Genomic DNA, 21051 nt, shown 5'->3' with positions numbered 1-21051 from the left:
TATATATATATATATATATGCTATATATATATATATGCTATATATATATAAATTAGTGAATGTAAACATCAAATTTAAAACTAAAAGCTTTGAACTTGTTGACACTTCCAACAAATGTAAATGAAAACTCGATTGTTATTTTAGGGAGACTGACACTCAGAGGAAGTGAAGGTGATTATTGTTTACTTATCAATCATACTTACTTTGACATGAATACAGACATCCTGCATAAAAGAGCTTAGTTGCCTTTTCCACCACAAAAACCTGATCCACTGTACAACTCTCCGATTTCTTTGTTATTTATTACAAGGAAAAGTGATAGTTTGTTCTTGTATTACCTCAGAATCCATCTTATAATATTGATCCTCACAGATCTTCTCATCCATTCGACCAAACCTCAGGTGTTACAGTGATGCCACTGCAGATACAGGAGGAACTCCAGGCTGTTAGTCTTTTCTATTCGGGTTTCAAATGAACGTCTTCCTGCTGCCAACAGAAAGCAGCAACTCTGGTGATCCATATAAATCTCTAGCAGATTCATATAGATCACTTTCGGATGTGGATATGTCATCTGATCGGACTGAATCAATTTGAGAACATAATCATTATGATCACTATTAAAAGTAATAAAAAAAACAACATCATTGTTGTCTAGTAGTTTAGTAGTAGTCTAGTTTTCACTTTATTTATTTAGACATTTAGCTCTAGTGTGACCTGAATAAAATATATCTTTTCACTTATGCACGTACGGTATGTCCTTCTTCAGGTCTGTCAGGACAGAAGAGCCGATGTGGGGGGACGATGAGGACTTCTCTGAGCATGATTACTACAACAGCATCCCGGGGAAGGAGCCTCCTGTTGGGGGAGTGGTGGACTCCAGGCTCAGGCCCAGTGGAGCCCTGCTGGGCCACATTCACACCCAACCACAGAGCAAGACAGCAGCACAGGTGAATCTCCAGCCATGAATTCAGAAAGGTCAGATTCTAGATGATTCTTGTGCGGCATTCTGTGCGGCATAGTTCTTTTCCCTTTACACTAATCACCACCGACTTTGCCAACACTGCCAAACATGTAAGCGTGAGATGCAACCTCACCACGGATGTAATCGAAGCTACATCTGCTCATCATCAAGAAAATGCATGATTAACCTTTATCAGACAATGACAGCCAGACTCAAGCTAAACGCTTTGATACCTCACTCATAAACTGGTGATTGATATGTTTTCCTGCTTCTTCCCTGTATTGTTTACATGGAATTAAACAGTAGGAGCACGGAAATATACTCCATAACTCTTTTCCTGATGTGCCTGCACTGTAATTGCCAAAGATAGATATGATTAGATAAAGAGGCTTGGCCCGTCCGGGTGAGAGAAATCATTGCTCTCTCCCTGCAGCTCGTTCAAAATATGGTGACATACTATAGCTAATGTTTCAAATAGAGTGCTTCAAAACTACATTATGTAGGGACAAGACATGAGGGAGATGTCCATTCAGGTATGGTGATACAAATGTATTTAGGATGTGTTCTTCTGGTGTGTATGTGGGTTTGCAGATGGGCTCTCCAGCAAGGAGGGAGCAAGCATCTTATCCCCCTGGTCAGCTGTGCTATGAACTTCACTGGGACACCGAGACGACCAGCAGCTCAGGTGAGACACCCTGTGGTGGTACACAGATATAACATCTAGGGGGGTAAAACATGCTCACCAGTTTTTAGTTGATACAAGCTTTGTCATTTAGTAGGCTTTAAGAGAATAAACTGAAGGTTTTTGGGTGGTTTGTGGTTTGTTTAGAGTTTGGTGACCTATTGAGGTACAAGTCAGGTCATCACTGAATTCTGTGCCCTTACTTACCCTCTGGCAAAAACAGCATTTGGACCCTTTTCAAGATCACTCTGATAGAATTAGGATTCTTGGGTTTTCTTCTTTGGGATTCTTTTTAATCAGTATGATTAAATGCCAGATGCCAGATAAAAGACTTGTCATCTGTCATCTTTGATAGGAGGGAGGCTTGGAGTGTCCTCAAGATTCTCTGAATTCCATTTGGATTATTACCATAGTTAATCTTGAGAAATGACTTTAATTAACTTTGTGGAGGAATTTAGTGCAGACCACATTATTCTTTTCAGGAAACAGTATTTGTTTGCACAGATTTCTGTAATAGTCTCTCTCTATAAGTGCTTTATTTGATTTTTATAGCATTACAAAACAACATTAATAAGGTATTCAGCAGTTATTTTATCATTTAAAAATGTAACTCATTCTACATACCACCTTCCACCAGATTTATAGAATATAGTTTGTTTTAACATTTCTTTTTTAGAAAACTAAAACAATTAAATGGCAAGTATTCTTTACTATAGAAATGATTGGTCTTCAACCTTTGCTGTGGATTATAAACATTAGAAAAGGGATTTAGCAATACAGCATTATTGAAGTAAGAATATAGATAACCAAGTTTAAATTATCTACCAAATATTTCAATCAATCAACTTTGTTTATACAGTATATATTAGCTTTCCTTCACATTAGTGCAGTTCAAAGTACTTGAAATGAACTGCAAAAATCATTGTTAATGGTCCAAAAATAAGCTAATGGAAGTTATAATACAGTAATAAGAAAAATTACATATTCATTAAAAATCATTACAAATTTTGTTTTGGCATTTTACTTTTATTAGACAGTCACTAGTGAAGAGGCACGCAGGAAACAAGTAAGGAGAAAGGAATTCAAACCATGACTATTGCAGTTATGTGGTATGGTCTGTAACCATTTAGCTACCAGGGCTCTTAAGAAGCGGCCTTCTTATTGGTGGCTACATATAATTGGTTTAAGATTATGACATTAGCAATACACGTCCACTTCAGTACATACTGCAACTGGTTTAACTGTCTTAGTTTATTCATATGATTCAAGTTGTGATTTCCACCACTAGACGGGGCCATAAGAACATAAATTTGTTGATGACACACACACAAAGATATCCGTATGTCCAGACAGGAGTCTGAAATGTGTTAAGAGCAGATGTGTCTCTCAGGTCTGACATCAGATGGCTACCTGTGTGCTGATGGACAGCCACCAGGCAGCAGAGATTATGAGGAGCATCAGTACGTTAACACCCAGACTCTGGAAAACCTGGATTCACGGGGGCCCGAAGGACACAGAGGGGCCAGGGTACCCGACAGTCCCAAAAAGGACCTCTTTGACATGAGTAAGTCCAGAGAGTTGGTGTGACACATTATGACACAGCAAAGATGAACTCACTTCTTTTTTTTTTTTTTTTTAAATACTGTAGTCACCACACTTGTAACTGTGAAACATCACATCCCTGTAGGGCCCTTCGAGGATGCCCTGAAGCTCCACGAGGCCTGTGGTGGAGCTGTTGTTTCCAGTATGTCTGCTGCAGCTGGAGGTGTCCGGGTTCTGGAGGACCAGTGGCCCAGCCCTCCACGCCGTCGAGCCCCAGTGGCCCCAAATGAGGAACAGCTCCGCAGGGAGACGTGGTACCACAGCCGCATGAGCAGACGGGACGCAGAGAGACTGCTGGTCCGAGATGGAGATTTCCTGGTCCGGGAGAGCACTACCAACCCAGGACAGTATGTGCTAACTGGCATGCACTGTGGCCTGCCCAAACACCTACTGCTGGTGGACCCAGAGGGGGTGGTGAGTAATGCAGCAAACAAGCAACAGCTTAGATATGTTTGCCAGTTGTCAAAGTTCATACTAGTCTTATATAAAAACTAACTGATCTGAACTGAAACCATCTTTTGTCCTCCACACAGGTCCGAACCAAAGACATGTTATTTGAGAGTATTAGCCACCTTATCTCATACCACCTAAAGAATGAGCTGCCTATTGTGGCAGCAGAGAGTGAGCTCCACCTCAAACAGGTGGTCAGGAGGAAACAGTGAGCCACTTGACCCTGCATGGGACGGTAAGTGTGCAGTATACTACGTATGTGTGGGATGTCTAAAATGATTTAATGATTAAAAATGATATCAGGGAGGCAGTGGATGCTAAACCTTAATTTGCATTTTAAAATACCGTATGAGTAGATTGGTGTAGATCCTATCAAATGTGCATGTTTTAAAGAAAATATAACTGGTTGTTGTTCACCTTGTGTGGGTACACTTTTTACACTTTTTTATGAACTACAGTGAATGTCAGCATTATATTTCTGCATGCAATAAACTGACAGATTATCTAGTGCCAGACATATGACTATTGTATCTAGAAGCCTAAATAATGACTGTATTGACCTGTAATCTGTGCTTTCTTTGTCTACTATACTTTACAGCTGAATTCCTGCACTCCCATGGAAAAACCACAGAAAAAAAACCAATATGGAGTCCTCTATCCCAGATGGATATTTATCTGGAATAAAAGATCTCACTAATACTTTTTTCCATAAACAATTTTACTAAGGAGAGTGAGGCATCTGACATCCCTGTACTTTCTCTGCCTCCTGCCTACCAGGATCAACTAAACTATCTCTCATCTGTCACAAACTCCTCACCATGCAGATATTATAAGCTAACAAACCAACCAGAATCCACAGTTTGACTCATTTCAGAGCATTGTCAACTGATGTCAATAATTAAAGCAACGACTGTTTGAAGAGGACCCAACTTCAGGAAATCAAATAAGGATTTGATGCACAGAGACGTAATGTCCGACAATGCCTGTAATAGTGAAGTGCTTCCAGTAGACCACAGCTTCCTGACCTGTCTGTCTACAGGCCGTCCACCGAACAATAATGGACATCGCCAGAACAAAACTGTCTTATAATCTGGTACAGATACTGTATTAAAAAATCAAAAGATGTTAGGTTATTCAGTAGCTCATTTCTGTTTAAATGCAAGAAATGAAAATACTGTGACTATAAAAGACAAGTGAAGAAATGTCTGTTTCATGGGAATGTAAAGACTGTTTTGTTTGTTGCTACATGTTGACAGGTCTGCAGTACCTGACTCTGATTTGGCACAATGGAAACACACTGGACATGATTCAGTGCTGGATTTATAAAACAGCCACACATTCTTCTGCCTTTTTTTTGTTTTGTTTCTCCATGATAATCAAGGTTTTAAAAAAATCATGCATTCATACTATCTTCATATAGACAGCCAAGCGGACATACGTTACATTGTCTTGAAAATGGGAAGTTTGATCACATTTACCATTAATATCAGTCATTTGTCTTGTGTTTCTAAGGGCTGTTCATAATTTGTTAAAGACATACTGTATGTGTTGTATAAGCCTGTGAACATTATTGGTCAGACTGTACTCAAATCAATTCTATGTCCTCGGTTAAAACTACTCTGCATACAAACTCAGTATATCCACGCCTGTTTTTCCACAACTTCAGTGCCTTAATAACTACAGAGACAGGCATTTGTGTCAGAGTGTATATAATGTGTATTTATGCTCTCAACGCAAAACACTAGTTTTCTTGCCATGCCAACAAATGACTGAACAAACTTCAGGATGATTAAGCTCTTATTCCTGTGAACAGTCACGTAAGCTGCTCTTGTTATACTTGTAATACTGTCTTATTGTGTCATGGCTGTCATTGTTTTTATGTGCGTCCCTCACAACAATCTCCTAAGTGAATCTTTTTGTTCTTAGAGGCAAGCCATAGATAGCACTAGTCTACAGTGATTGATGTTAAAGACGGGGGAATTTTGACTTGAAATTAAATCCTTTATTTGTCCAAGTTCAGGAGAATACATCACTTTATAGATTGTCCTTATCCCACGTCTGAGTCTTTACATGTCAGTGACTTGCTCATGTATTTCTGCTCCTTGGCTCCAGTTTTCTACCTAATTCTTTGAAATCTTACTAGAGGTTAGTCATATGCTTTTTGCATTTGTCTCATTAGCAACATATCTTTAATCAGGCCCTCCCCTGTCCTTAGCTGCAGCCTCAAGAATGCACAGAGATGCGGTGAGCTACAAGGCGTTTGGTGAGGTCCAAATGATTAATGTAATTATTACAGATCTCCTTTTTGCTTTCTCAGGAATTTCTTGGATCTTTTTTCTCTTTAATTGACTTTAATGCCTTTTGTCAATAAAACTATCTGGAAAAAGAAGTACAATTCAGATGGTATTTTGTCATTTGTGAGTCTAATATAGCAGCACCACAGTTAAACCCAGCTGTCCGACTTTCCGTGCACACATGCTACAGCCAAATTAAGACTTCAGATTTCCATCGACCAAAAATAGATGTGAGGAACAGTTTGGAAGATGTGGTTTGTTCAATCTACAGTATCGGTGTACAAAGAACAGGAACAACAGACGAGATGTTTGTTTCTCATTTTTATTATAACAATATAATATAAAATCAATAGGCTTGTCACACAATCAATGCACTTGATTCTATCTTCTAAATAACGACTCTCTATTCAGATTCAATTTCTGCTACCATAAACCCCTGACTTATAGGCTGCTGTCATTTCAGTTATCCAGCCATGAAGGCACTCTACAATTCTATTTTCTCCCTGTTTGATTATCAGTAAAGCCTTAAGGCTGTTGTTTAAGTTTACTGTATTGAACACATGCAGCTACTGTATGTCTGAACAGTTGTATTTGGCTTTCTAGACAAGGTCTCAACAATGCTGGTCCCACAGGTTGCTATGCTGGAGCTGTTATATGCTGACCTGTAAAGGGACTGGAGGTGTAAAGAGGCTTGCAGATGGTTCAGTGTCCCTGCTGTGACATCCTCAGGATTTGGAGTAACAGTCCCTGTACTTCTTCATCCATTCGGCCCTGTTGGGCAGCAAACACCAAAGTAAGAAAATTAAAGTTCTACATTGTACTTCACATTTGTTCCACAGGCAGACCCCCTATAATGGTCATCCTTGTAGAAAGGCAGACTGAAATCTGCAGATTTGGCCAAGGACAGAAAAAACTCTGTCTCTGACCTCCATCAAGAGGGGGCAAGGCAAAGTGTGTGAAGAACTTACTAGAAGAGAGATTAACCTCACTGGATAGCCTACTCAATACTCAACCATGCCCCAAATCAGAGAGAAGCTTGGAAGATTAAAGCACAAAACATGTACAGGTGTTAACATCAGATGAGGGCCGCATGTCTGGTCTGGAAAACTGGTAACTGCAATGAAAACCTCTACCTGCCAAAGTGCTTTTAAAGGTCACCAATACCTGAACAATGTCTCATTACAACCAACATTACAAAAAGAAATAGCTAATGTTTAGTCTTAGTAGTGGAATATGATGAAACTGATAGAACCAGAAAGTGAGCCCCTTTTCCCTGCAGCTCTTCTGAAATTTCATCCACTTTGTCTGGTAAGCAGAGATGGTTGACAGATTAGTCCTGCTCTTTATTGTCTGCACCACAAAGGGGACACACTCAAATCCAGCAGTCAGTCAGTGCTATTCACAGTGCAGGCTCTGAGTGACTGTTCAGCTAGTCAAACATAGAAAATGTCACTGATCCACCCTGAGACAGGAAATGGACAAGACCATAGGATCAAGTGCACACATACACACATGGAAATCCTAAATAAAATGAACTCATTACATCTCATAACAAAGATTTAAGTCTTAATTTGCACTCTGGCATTCAACTGACCTGGACAGCTGCCAGTAAATGGGAACGGTATATAGCCACCACCTGTTTGTGCTTTCTCTCCCAATCCTGCAACAAGACCACAGAAAATGTCATGTGAATATTTAAGTGTAATTTTTACAGATAATGATCATAGATATTGCTAAAGAAAAAAGTATTTTGGAAATCACAATATCTTTTCTAACATCACACATCCCTGGTGTCAATGTTCTCCTCACCTGCAGCTGCTGGGTGAGTATGGCGATCCTGTTCTGCAGTGCCATTTGCTGCCCAGGGTTACCATGATGGGTAGATGAGGAGGAGGATGAGGAGGTGATGCCCAGAGGAGGTGACAGAGCTCCCAGGGCCTCCTTTAGCCGAAACACCTCCTTGGACAGCTCTGTTATCTGCGCGAAAGACAGAGACAGTCAGTTTGGCCACCTCATGGGTGCTTCAACAGCACTTGTATTAACTGGCCTTCCAAACTGTCACCTTGCGGTCCTTCTCCTTGACCAGGCCCTGGGATTCCTGGATGTCCTTGTGGAGCTCCTGGATGTGGTTGGATTGGGACTGTAACTCGGCTAGCTGCTGCTGCACTGTGGCCAGCTGGGACTCTGCAACCTGTCGCTCACTCTTGTTAAAGAGAGCCTCCCTCTGCACCTGGAACACCTAGACCAGTAAAACCACCAGTGGCACCCTGTCACTACAGCAAGGGGGTCTATATTTGGTTATGTCTCCAATTCAGATGCTTTTTGCTTATATATAAGTGGCAGCAGAACACAGACAGGGTCATACAGACAGAAATGCATGCTTGCAGATCAAACACATGTTCCCTTGTAGAAAAGCTTCTCCACTATTTTGCTGTTTATTTGCCTTTAACCTTTACATAGTAAAATCTCAGGCTATACTTTGTCTTGTTTCCTGATTTGGTGGATGAACATAATATAATAATTCCCATTTTCATTTTCTCAGCATCTCTCAAATATCTATTCCCAAAACCACTGAGCCCGAATCTCTGAGATCTTTGCTCACGGGAATTTTCCGTTTCCCTTTGATCTTCATATACCCACCCAAGAGTACAAACAAATGCAGTAAATTAAGCTACAGTAAATCTATACACATTTGCTTTTGGTAGCATGTTCAACTGTGTTTTTATTCCAGGGAAATTCCAGGCACTTCATAATATTACCAGCACAAATTTACATGCTAGTGTATCACAAACACTTGGATTTGGGTTCCAAAAGCCCTTCTTAAGAAAATGGGCCCTCTTATCAATCTATGTTCGCCAACCTGAGTCAGAGAGGCAATTACCCATCTTACAAAGTGAGACTTCTTTTATATCTGAATGTCACTACACAGATGGAGGGGAAATTACTTTTGGTACTTTTTTGTTTCACCATGAGCCTATAGTGCACATACAAGGCTACTTCAGTGCATCAGTAAGCAAATATACAGAGGGATCAATGAAACAGGGAGGCACTGAATAGAGAAAGTAATACACATATGAATAATGTAGAGGCAGGAAAGAGGCCTTCATGGAACACAGCTCACTTTGTAGCAAACACAATAACATCTAATGTGGCTTTAGATGGCATTAGAAGGGAGAAGGCAGACACAATGACACATCACGTCATGCGTACACACCTCAGTGCAGGTCTTCTCATGTTTGCGAGTGAGATCGTTGAATCGGGCTGTGGCGGCGTTGATCTCAGCCTGCAGAGAGAGTCGCAGGGCCTCATGGTCCTCCTTGGAGATTAGACCCTGTTCTGCAGCCTTCTGGGACTTCAGCTCTCTCAGCTCCATCTCCTTCTCACTCAGAGCCTCCTGAGCTGCTGCTGCACTGCTCTCACTGGCCTGCAGAGAGCACTGGAGTTCTGCCTAAGATGCAGGAAGCACAAGGATTACTTCATACAGTAACAGTTATGACAAACTTATTATCAGAATGTACTCTTAAGAAACACTGAAATGTTGTTTTTAACACCTGTTACTGACACACAGGGTACATGACTAGGGTTGACAACATTTTCCTCCATCTTAAGTTAAATAAATCCTGTAACAACCCACTGGATTATCAGAAATATGCATTGTCACAAAGCTTAAAACTGTGCTGATCTGTTATTTTATGCTTTTAACCCTTTCTGGATTATAATTTATTTTAGTCCTACCTAGTAACCCTAAACATTAGACATTAAATCATGATAAATGATTCATGTTGTACTCCCCTGTCAATTTAAACTAGACAACCCACTGGAAACACCTAAAATCAGATGCTACAAATAATACAAACAATATTAGCTGCTTTAAATTGTGTTCCCTTTCAAAAAGTCTTTTACAAATAGTGAACAATTTATATTCTGAGAAATCTCAACTAAGGGTCAGCCATTTCAGGGTGAAGAATCTGGGATGACTCTGCCTCCTCTGGATAATTTTATTGATGAAGCAGGAGCATGTAATACAATGAGTAATGCCCTAACTTGAAGAAGTAGTAACATTTCATCTTTTAATAACAACCATGTCCTCTGTCTGAGTTTGTACCTCACCCCTATTTCTAATTTTGCTCTAAAATACAGCTGACCTTCACTTTCTCATGCTCCTCTTTGGGTATGGCATCCTGCATGGCCTGTAGTTGGCCCTCTAGTTTGGCAGCCTGCTCCTCAGCCTGACCACGAAGGGTCTTCTCCTCCTGGAGCTCCTGCAGGGTCTGAGCTAGCTGTTCTGATACTGCAGACAGCGCTTCCTTATGTTTTGAGAGCGGTACTGCGTCTTTCAGCTGCAGGGCGTCCTGTGCCCGGCCCTCCCGCTCAGCACACAGACAGTCCAGAGCCTGGGCTGCTTCTTGCCTCGCCACCTCCAGTTCTTCTCTCACGGCTGCCAGGGAGCGTCTGGAGTTCTCTGATTGGACAGAGACATGATCGTTCACAAAATGGACAGAAAAGTCAGTCATTTTAACTTTTTTTCTCTGGAACCCAAAATCTTAAAAGTAGAAAAACAACAACACTGCACACCTGAGGGCTCTGAGCTCTCTGAATGCTCCTCCTCTTCTTCCTCCTCTTCATCATCTCCGCGTTGAGGAGGCCTGAGTCTCTCCAGATCCAGGAGAGCATCGTTGAGCCTTCTAGCCACATCCGCCCTCTCCCTGGCCAGCTGCTCACACTGGAGCCCCAGAGTCACCTGCACCTCCTCCAACTCTGAGCGGGGCACGCACTTTCTCAGCTCCCCCTCTAGCTCTCCCAAACGCTCCTGGAGACGACGGACCTGATCTCCATCTCCTGCTGATCCTCCCTCTTTCCCCGACGTCCTGCTCCCTGCCAGGGCTGCCTCTAACTCAGCCACTTTGTTAAGGAGGCACTTCACTGTTTCCGTCTCTTCTTCACCGTCTTTCTCCCCTTCTTGTTTTGTAGACTCTTTTCGTGCCAGAGCAGCACGGAGTTCCTCTACTTGCTCCGTCAGCTGTTTGATTGTGTCACTGTCCTGGCTGCTCTGACCCCCTGCCTCACCCTCTCTCTTTGCTAGCTCCTCCTCTAGCTCCGTCACCCTCGCTCTCAGCTGCTGTGCCTCTTGGCTTGGACCCTCCCCTGCAGCCCCAGCACCTGCCATGGCAGTATCCCCTTCACCACACTCCACAGAAAGCACCCCAAGGCGCATCTGCTCCCTCAGCTCTTCCAGCTCAGACTGGGAGGAGGCTAACTGCTCCTCCAGGCTTCGCAGCTTCTCCTTCAGAGCCTCCACAGACTTCTCATAATCACTATAGAACAAGACAAAGATTATCAATATTTCAAACTCAAACAATAAAATCATCACTACAGATATTTCCAGTCCTGATCAATATGTGGATAATGTCCTCGATTGATCGATTATGATTTAGTCTAAAAGGTTATCATGGTGACATTCTCAAAACACATTGTTGGCAAAACCAACACATTATGGTGCTTTTTTGCTTGATATATGACTTGCTATCCATTTTCTGATTGATCTATTAATCAACTAATCATTTCAGTACATCATACATACTATAACACATTAACACTGTATTACTGCAGTGTACAACTGCAACCAGTGATAAATACAGATTTATTTTTATCATACCTCAGTATAGTAGATAAGCAACAACATGTGAATGCTAAGCACAAAAATGGCCCTGATAGAGGCCCCAAGGTGTGCACATCTCAGAATAAAGGCCTGATCTAATACAGTAGAGTTGAAACGAATGTGATCTGTGACGGCTACTTAAGTTTGCTAGTTACAAGTATGCTTGAATGTATGAATCAGTCAATCTTACTGCTCCTCTGCCATGCTGGAGGCCTCATCTGAAGCCTGGGCCTGAGAGAGGCGCTCCTGAAGGGCTTCAAACTCCTTCCTCAGGGTTTCATACTGAATGATGGGGACAAAGTCTGAGCTGGAGGTCTGCATGTCTGTGTCATCCTTCTCAAACATCTCCAACATCTGTACATAACACAGAGGAAATTACTGTAGCTTAGGGAGGTTGTCACCTTCAACAATATGCCTTGCACAGTTTATCAGTCAATGCAAAGCTATGTACTGGAAGCTGAAATTGCATAGAATGTACATGTAGTGTCCTTAGAGTAAAAGTGACATTTCTGGTGGTAACAGAAAAGCTTGTAAGTGGTTGAGGTACTCATTACTTAAGAGAGTACTCCAGTAATTTAGTATTATACAGTTTCTGCAGCACAAGTCCCAATATCTTGACTTTGAATCCGTATTGGTCAAACTCCAGAACACTAAATACAACATTTCACCAAACTCTCGTATCTCGTGTTCGTAACAAAGGGTTTCTGTCATAAATGTATAATTTATTGGAAAAATTAAAGATGTAACTCTTATGACATCATCCCATCACTTGGCAAAGCTCCTCCAGAGACACAGATGACATTGTACAACCTTTATGTGTAAATCTGCCCTTTAATTAACTTAATTCAATATGAGTTATGAAATCTGAAGTCTGCCCTTCACCATATAAATCACAGAAGGAGTTTTGAGTTAGATTTCCCACTGTTCTTAGCCTAGATTGCTGCTTCTCATACAGTGCTGAACAAACCACACCAGAACAGAATACTACAACTTCGCCATTTTAACCAGCATGACCCAGCTAGTGAAGAATGTCTACAAAATGCCCCCATGCCTGCATCGGATGCTGCTCTATTTGTACCTGTATGAACACTTAGTGCATTAGTGTACCAGAGTGCTGCATCATAAAGTTTAAGTGGTCATGACTAATGCTTGAGTCAGGCACATTAAGCTACTCTTCAACCAGCATCTTCATCTCCTGCCTCAGAACCATTTAATAATCACATCACTATCAATTTATCCTCTTTAAAGAGGCCTTGGACTGTGTGTGCGTGTGTGTGTGAGGATATTATATCTTTGTGCTCTTATGTGGGACATTGTGTGCATGTGTGTGTGCATAGTTGTTAGCGTGATCATGCAGCAGGTGTGTATTTAATAATAATAAAAAATAATATAATAATATTTGTGCATTTGTACTCTCCATAACCTTACCTGCACCTTGAGAGCTAATTCAGAGTTTTGTGAGGTAAGTTCCTCTATTTGTTTGCGCAGCTCAGCAAGAGTTCCTGGGTCTGCAGGGGCAGGAGAAGGGTTGGCTGAGCCAGTGTCCGCTTGAGAAGTGGCCTCATCCTGAGCAGGGGAGGCTCTGGAGCGCTTGGAGAGCAGCTTCTCTAGAGAGAAAGTTAAAGAGCAACCACAACAAAGATCAATCTGTGTACTTCCTGATGGCATAGACCCACAGGAATGCCTATGTGGAATAGCAAGGACACATGCATGGAAGTAAGTAAAGTAAGTAAAATGTATTTATATAGCACTTTTCACAGACATAAGTCACAAGTGCTTTACAGAGGCAATGTACAAAAACAAAGTACATGCGTGCTCTATGACGGGGCGTGGGAGGTACATGTTCACACAGATTACATACCTGGGAAGTCAAACATTTCATCCATGTCCTCAGAGTCACTGGCCCCAATACCATGGCCTCCCTTCAGCTCCTCAAGCAACTTGTCTCTCTCGGTCTCTGCCTCTTCTAGACGCTGCTTTAGTTGGGTCACCTACAGTGCACATACACACAGTGGTTATAACAAGCAACCCTCAATCTTCACAAATACATTGTTGTCTCTGATACAGGTACATGCACACAGACCTCTAAAGAATAGGTATAGGTTTATATAAAATCATATTTTCAGAGACGTGATTAAGAAGGGGGGTTTGCACCGCTTGCAGCTTAGTACCTCTTCCATAGCAGAGAGGGCGCTCTGCTGCTGCTGCTCCAAAGCTTTGATCTTTTGGAGCAGACGGCCTCTCTCCAGACGCAGCCGTCGAATCTCCTCAAACACCTCCTCATCCTCTGCCTTGTATGTATAAATTTAATATTAATAAGGTCTGCATTTCATGTAATATGAAGGACAAACAGCAAATAATAATAAGTAAACAAAAATCTAATTTTACTGTGCTAACCTGGGTTGCTTGCTGTGTTTCTGGAGGCTGGGGTGAAGGAGACTGGGACTGGGGCTCAGGGGACTTTGCAGGTGGAGCAGGACTCCGGGGCTGTGGAGAGGGTGGCAAACCCTGCATCTTTGTGATGAGAAAACAGAATAAAATGAATAATCATCAAAGGCATTATACTCTTTAGTTAATCTCTTGAGAAGCAATATTTCCAAAGGGATTATTATGAAATTAGCTTTAAAATCCTTGTATCTTGTTTGCTGTCACGCAGAACATTATAGATCAACCATTTTAAAACTGGGAGTTGCAAGATAAATGTGAGATAAATCTTTGTTTATTTTGGTTGTACCATTTCTCTTCTAAAACGATTTTAACTAAAACAATAGTCACTCCACTGCAATGCAACTGGGGGTAGTAATAGCCACTGCTTCTAAAAGGTTAGGAGTCAGTGATATACGGTATATATAGTGACAACAACACTGTACGGCCGGCCTCTACTTGTGGTTAAAAATAGTGTTTTCCATCCACTGAGAGGTTTCTCACAGTACCTGGAGAGGAGAGCGAGGCGGTGGAGGAGCTTTCCGTTTGCGGGGGGTAGTGCCCCCTTGCATTGACGAGGCGCCTGAGGGGACTTGGGGGGGCTGCGTGGGGGGGGGATTCACAGACAAGCAGAGGTCAAGCTCAACTTAAAATGGGAAAACTGAGGAAACTCAAAAGATAAGACGGGTCAGGAACAAAAGGGGAATGAAAGCCAACGAAAAACAAAGGAGCATACAAAAATAATGACCTCATATTGGAAAACATGCACAATATGATCAGCCAAAGTGGGCCATGATCTCATTTAATGGAGGGAGTGATCCCACACACAGCTATGCAACATTACCTCCTCACCGGCGCCGTCAGAGGCTACGTATGCAGAGGGAGACACACAACATGACACTTTAACCCCTAAAAGGTAAAGCAAACAACTAGAGGCATGGTATATACACTCTCACTTCCTGTCACTTTTCTAACATGCAGTTTATATTAGTACCATCCATGCATCTTGTAGTAAATCCACCAAAATCGCCCAATTATAGAATTGGACTAATGTGGTCAGGCATCATATGCACACCACATTCTCTCCTTCATCTCCTTTTTAAACCAGCCAGACATCTGTTTTTCATACATCAGCAGCATCTTTGTTGGGAGATAAAAGTGGAACAACCCTTTCGTCTCTTTTTACTCATTTTTTTTTTTTTTATCCCACCACACAATCACACCCAGCTGTCCTCCTGATCCACTTCCTCCTATTACTGCTGTTTCCTGGGGGAGCAGAGACACAGCCAGGATCGGGAGCAGCACGTACACGAACAGAAGCCATACAACGGGTGTGACGATCTGTTGAATGTTACTGCCACGTGTTTCATGTGACGCTGCCACTTCACATTAAAAACAACTGCTGTCATGAACGGTTTCATTTATTCCACCTGATTTAACAGAACTAACTAGGCTTAATTTATAATAATATGATAACAGAGAGAGTGAATCGTGAAGGCCTTGTGAGATCTTCAGTCGCTTCTATCTCTCTGAAAAAAGACTTCGGGCCTCATACTGTACCTGGAGGTGCTCCATTCTGCAACATCTGCAAGATGCGTTGGTTGCCCGTGGTTATGCTGTAGTCAGTGGCTTTGTGTCCAAGGGCATCAACCAGCTGTGTGTTGGCCCCACCTCTCAGTAGAGCTTCTACGGTCTCAACGCTGTCACTCTCACACGCCAGCATTAATGCAGACCTGCAATTACAAACAAAAAAATATCATAGTACAACAGGAAAACAGCAGCACTGAGTCAACTAACAATGCAATAGACATACATTCACTTATAAACATAAACCTACAGAACTCCAGAAGATCAGACCAGTTTCAGGACAGGATTTATATAACTTTAAGCACAAGGCATTAAAATGTTTCCATAAAATGTTGGTCTTTCACCTCGTTAACCAGGGAATAATTCTCTAATCATCCTCTCCAAGAAGATATTCGAGGACAAACTGAAAGCTGCTGGTCCCTGCTGGAGGTCCTGGCTTGCATCCTTCCAAATCTACCCCTCGCACTCGAGACTATGGGAATCCTTCCTGTATGCTGACCCAGACAACCCCACTGCTGTGAGAATAATCCTGAAGAGGTTTTTTGGTTCTAGCTTAGCTACTGTAAGAAGGCTGTTTCAAGCCCCAGTCTGCCTCAGCAGGCCTCCCACTGTCTTACACGCTCTGTCATTCCATCTGTCAGAGCTTCAGCTGCAGCTACAAGAGAGGACCGTGAGATAGACAGAGGACGGTGGTCCCGCTGCCTCACCTACCACAGTGGAGAAGTAGAAAATATCTCTGGGAGACTATGATTAACAGTCCAGTACCTTCCCTGGTTGTCTTGTATGTTTGCGTTGGCATCTCGACCCAACAGAAAGACACATAGCTCCACTCTGCTCATCTGGGCTGCTAAGATCAAAGGGGTGGCCCCTTCCTGACAGAGAGATACACGTGATCATTCAAACATCACAGAGCAGTAACACAGGTGTTTGATAATGTTGTCCAGTGTACTAGATAAGAGACAGAGTACATAAAAAGTGAATCACTGATAATCATTTATTTATTCGTCTCACATAACAAACCAAACTGTATATACTGTAGATTAACTCTTAACTCTTAACCTACCCCATCCTGGACATCCAAATCAGCTTTAAAGTCCCACAGGGTCTCAGTGCAGGACAAGCAGCCACTAACCGCTGCAGGAAATCATCAGAATTAGGGTCAATCTGATGTTTACAGTATAACATGTGCTGTACTTGCATCATGTAATGCAACTGAAATCTAACAGCACTACTCTGTGCAGTTTAGATGGTAGATAAAAGAGTTGTGTGTTCCTTTACACCTTACTTTTAATATATCTACTGGGATTTATGAGAGGAATTTGTATGCAAAGAATGGCTGCAACCAAACTTGGTTCAACTGTTACCTGCATGATGAAGTGGTGTCCTACCAATGCTGTCGGTGCAATCTACTGTTAATCTCTCCTGTCGGGGAAAATAGAAATAACAGCAAACATAAGATGAACCATTTGTAATTAATGCAGTTTTAACGTTCATGTTTGTGTCATTCCATTTGTATTTTTATTGCTTATCCTGGCTTTGCTGTCATCCTGTGTTTTACCTGTAAAAGTCTCTTTAAACACTCTGATTGGCCGTTTTTGGCTGCGAGGTGAAGGGCGGTGAAGCCTGGAAAAAGACATTTATAAATTAACCATGACACTTGTGATTCAACAGCCTTGGCTCTTGAGATAAAAGCTTTATTTGATAATAAAATACCCTACCAGCACCATCAGTGACATTGAGGTCTGCTCCTTGAGAGATGATGACCTCCAGACAATCTAGCCGGCCTCGAGACACACTGAGGTGGAACCTGACAGAAGGACAACACATAGTCACTAGTGATTAGAGAGAGAAATGAGAATAGGTTTCCATTAAAAGTAAAAATTGTTCAGCTCCACTACTGATTACTCTTAGTAATAAAACAAGGAAAAAGGATGATAAAGAAATGGAATGACAAGCAGAATTCATAGTGCTCCTGGAATCAATACAATCTTTTTAAACACGTGGCACTGAAAAGTGTTTTACATAACCAGGAGCAACAAATCACTTATTAAAATAACTACAACACTAAAGAGTAGAACTGAAAAGAATATAAACTCTGATGTCTCGGATGAAAAAAATTACATCTAATAACTGAATTCCTTCCATTGACTAAGACGTAAAAAGTAGTTGCCCAACTTACGCTGACTTGCCCTCGGCATCCAGCTTGGTAGGGCAGAGGCCCTTTTTGACGATGAGAGCTGAGACTTTGTCGGGTTCATTCTGCTCCACAGCCTGCAGTAGCCTCTCATCACTCTTACTCCAGTCCTGACTCTGAGGGGGGCAAAGCCAGAGAACAGGTCACCACCCAGACCAGCCCCAATGGAAATTGATACCACACTGCATATTTCATTGCATAAAAAAACAATAGATGACTGGACAGTCAAAATAAATATAATACAATTAAGATGAGATACCAGCTTTGACAAGTTATAATAAACTACTTTAAAGACAGAAATATTATAAGAAAAGATGGATAAAACTAAACATTATTCCTATTTAATGTGATTAGTGGATAGAGAGAGAAGATACCCACTGGCAGCGGCAGCAGGCTGAAACAAGGGCAGAGCCGCTTCATCAGGCTAAAAACCGGCTGCTGAGGATCCATAACGGCTAGCAGGGCATCACACACACAACTAAATGCAGCTACAGAGCACCGAGCCACCGCTGTGTGTCCTTACACACTGCCGTCTGGCTACATAACAAATCTACACATTTACATCAGATACTGTAGGGAACTCTGCTACCCATAAGTTTATACCAGATAACCTTTAGAGGTCACAGCATCGTCACAGTAGAGACCTACATACCAGAGAATGTATGCTATCCACAAAATCATACATCCAACGAAGCTAAATAGCTCACAACACAAAAACTCTGACACACACACAGTATCACTGCTATTTGCTGTCCTCACAACAACGTCTCCCTGTGCAGTGCTCCCTGTCCGCATCCAAAACGCTATCCCATCACTCTGCCTCGGCTGCTTGCAGGGACATAGCCAGTCTAGTCTCTGCATCTCTCACGCCGCCACCTCCTTCCTTTCCTTACTGTCCTCCTTTCTCTAACCTAATAATTTTCTGTAGCAGGCTTCCTCCTTCTCTCCATTAGTTTTTTTTTTTGTCAGGTCCTGCACGGTACCCCCTCCTGGCAGCGTCATACTGTAGATCTGTTTCTCTGCAGTTACAGAGCAGGGCCTGTGAGATGTGAGGACTCAGCAGAAAGAGGTGCTGGCTCTGTTCTGCTGGTTTGGATGATCATTTACGGGACAGAGGGGACAGAGGCTCACAAACAAGCAAATAGTCTCTTAGGGCTATGGAGAGGTTTATGTATGTGGGGAAGATGTGTGTATGTAGGATATTTAGCATGCATCCATGCCATCAGCCCATCTGACAGTTGGACTATAATAACAATAATAATATAAGACAGAAGATCATCCTTGTCACCAGTAATAGGGTAGAGGTAGAATTTCTCCTCAAAGCGAGGGACACTAAGAGGTGGTGCTAAAAGCATCATCAGGAACTAAATGCTCAGACCACACTGAGCCACTTTATCTGCTTGCACCAGTGCCCCAGTGCTGCGAGGGTGCAAGATCACTGGCCCCAGTATGTAAATAAGCAATTAGCGACATGGAGCTGGCAAAAACGTAAACATTTTAAAAATACAATACAAGGTTAACCCCCACATTACATAGCCCTTCAGAGTAGCACTGGGATGACAGCAGGAAAGTAGGGATTATTTGAGAGTGTGTGTGTGTGTGCACGTACGTGTGAATAATTGAAGGCTACCTGAGATCTCTGGTTATAGCAGCAGTCTGGAGACAGCCCTGCTCTCCTGCTGCTGCTCAGTGACACTGAATCCCAGTGCCCCCGTACACACACACACACACAGGAGCAACCTGGGACCTATATAAATGGCTACTTAATGTAGAACACTAGTTCTATTACTAGTACAACTGTAATAGTAGGTTCAAACGCTGCTTGTAGAGCTCAAATCTCTAAATAGCTTGTAGGAATAGCAAACAGGTGTACTACTTTTCAAGTACTCCCACCTGTAAAGCTACACATGCCCTTCAACAGATGGCTCTTACCTCATTCTTTTTAAACTTTGCCTTCAGACTCTTCATGATGGTTTGATGGCCTCTGTCTCAGCAGGAACACTGCAGTGAACACGGTAAAGGAACAAACTTGAGTGTTATTGTAAGTTTCAGCTTATTCTGTGTGTCTTCAAGGGGTTCTAACTTATTTACCCATGATGACTAGATCATCAGCAGTGGTCCCAGCAACATGGCAACACGTGGATGTACCAAAATGTCAGGAATACATAAGGAATGTACCAACACCAGGCTAACATAAACCTAATGCAGTGAGCACACAACTAGAAAGTGACCTGCAGAGACATGCAGCCTACCTGTGGCGGACAGCACTGGTCCAGGTGAGCGTTCCCTCTGTCCCATCAGCTGAACTGTGAAGTCACTGCAGTCTGGCGGACAGCAGGAGTGTACCCGCCCCTATCGTAAATCAACCAATCAGCAATGCGCAAAACGCCGGATCAGCGTTTGATTGGCGATGATGGATGATATAGCCTGACTGTCGAAGTGCAGAGCTGTTAGTTAGTGTTGAACAGGCTGATGGGAACTGTAGAGTAGCGTTCAGTCATGTACGACTCTTCATCTTTTGTCCGTGCTCCCCGTTTCAGCTGCACCTCGAGCTCACAATTCATCATGGGGGTTGTTGGGAAAGTTCCTCATTTTGGACATTTTAATCAGCCAATCACTGAAACCTAAAAGTGAATTCAACCAATGGCAACACCGGAAGAGCTGACACCGGAAGTTAACACTTTTGTACTGTAATGAAAGAGAGAGAGTGAGTCAAAAAAAACAAAAAAAGCTAGGTGCAGGGCTATCCTAAATATTCCTCTGCTATTTTAGGTGCTATTGAACTTATATACTTTATTAAACTGACATTTCACTGAGGTCCTGGCATTAATGCTTCTGTTTTTTAATGTCCATCTACGTTGCCCGGTTGTGGGATATTAACAGGCTATTTTTATTTTCACAAACTATGAAGTTACATGAGACCCTGGCTCTGTTATTTCTAAATGATGCGTGCAATACACACGAGCCACCAAATGAGGGCAGTAAATGCAAAGCAGAGGAAACTATGGAAATCAATTATTCCCACATTACAATTCTGTGTGGCTTCTTCTCCGGCCCCTAAATTCAACCGAAAGACTCATTATATTCAGATTACATTCATGGCTTTGAAAGAGAACCTTTGTCGATGTCAGGTTGCACATGAATGTGTACAGCCGCTGGTGCTTTACAGCCTGTTTGTGTACCTTTCAGATTCATAAG

The 21051-nt window shown here is 42.2% G+C and overlaps 2 protein-coding genes across 2 annotated transcripts in view; one reads left to right on the top strand and one right to left on the bottom strand.

Moving 5' to 3' along the window:
- Positions 1-6090, top strand: part of shc2 (SHC (Src homology 2 domain containing) transforming protein 2) — a gene marked incomplete in the record, with an annotated part of 14158 nt that extends 8068 nt beyond the window's left edge. The window contains 6 exon segments of the mRNA XM_035654008.1: positions 767-947; positions 1553-1646; positions 3034-3207; positions 3331-3659; positions 3779-3930; positions 4294-6090. Of these exon segments, the coding sequence (XP_035509901.1) occupies positions 767-947; positions 1553-1646; positions 3034-3207; positions 3331-3659; positions 3779-3907 (907 nt within the window).
- A 207-nt stretch (positions 6091-6297) lies between these two features.
- Positions 6298-20496, bottom strand: ankrd24 (ankyrin repeat domain 24). The gene is made up of 23 exons (XM_035654105.1): positions 20106-20496; positions 19786-19854; positions 17839-17969; positions 17378-17466; positions 17218-17282; positions 17024-17081; positions 16723-16793; positions 16425-16531; positions 15633-15805; positions 14917-14939; positions 14582-14674; positions 14046-14162; positions 13820-13939; positions 13510-13639; positions 13077-13255; positions 11839-12002; positions 10565-11304; positions 10135-10451; positions 9204-9437; positions 8052-8228; positions 7799-7966; positions 7584-7649; positions 6298-6760 (listed from the first exon to the last, which is right to left on the bottom strand). Exons 2-23 carry the CDS (start codon positions 19819-19821, stop codon positions 6692-6694), a joined length of 3327 nt encoding a protein of 1108 aa, XP_035509998.1. The 5' UTR covers positions 19822-19854; positions 20106-20496; the 3' UTR covers positions 6298-6691.
- Positions 20497-21051: the final 555 nt, after the last annotated feature.

This window comes from Morone saxatilis, unplaced genomic scaffold (genome assembly GCF_004916995.1).
Source record: "Morone saxatilis isolate NCDOM2014 unplaced genomic scaffold, NCSU_SB_2.0 Contig12, whole genome shotgun sequence".
In the NCBI taxonomy this organism is placed as follows: Eukaryota; Metazoa; Chordata; class Actinopteri; family Moronidae; genus Morone; species Morone saxatilis.
Note: the sequence above shows the minus strand (reverse complement) of the source record. Positions and strands in the feature narration are given on the sequence as shown.

What these genes read in the sequence shown, in the direction of transcription:
- ankrd24 (XM_035654105.1), bottom strand. Translation starts at nt 19,821, where the DNA reads ATGAAGAGTCTGAAGGCAAAGTTTAAAAAGAATGAG. An exon ending in GATGCCGAGGGCAAGTCAGC is followed by an intron (nt 17,467 to 17,838) that starts GTAAGTTGGGCA and finishes TCCTTCTGTCAG; the next exon opens with GTTCCACCTCAGTGTGTCTC. An exon ending in TCAAGGAGAAGGACCGCAAG is followed by an intron (nt 7,967 to 8,051) that starts GTGACAGTTTGG and finishes TCTTTCGCGCAG; the next exon opens with ATAACAGAGCTGTCCAAGGA.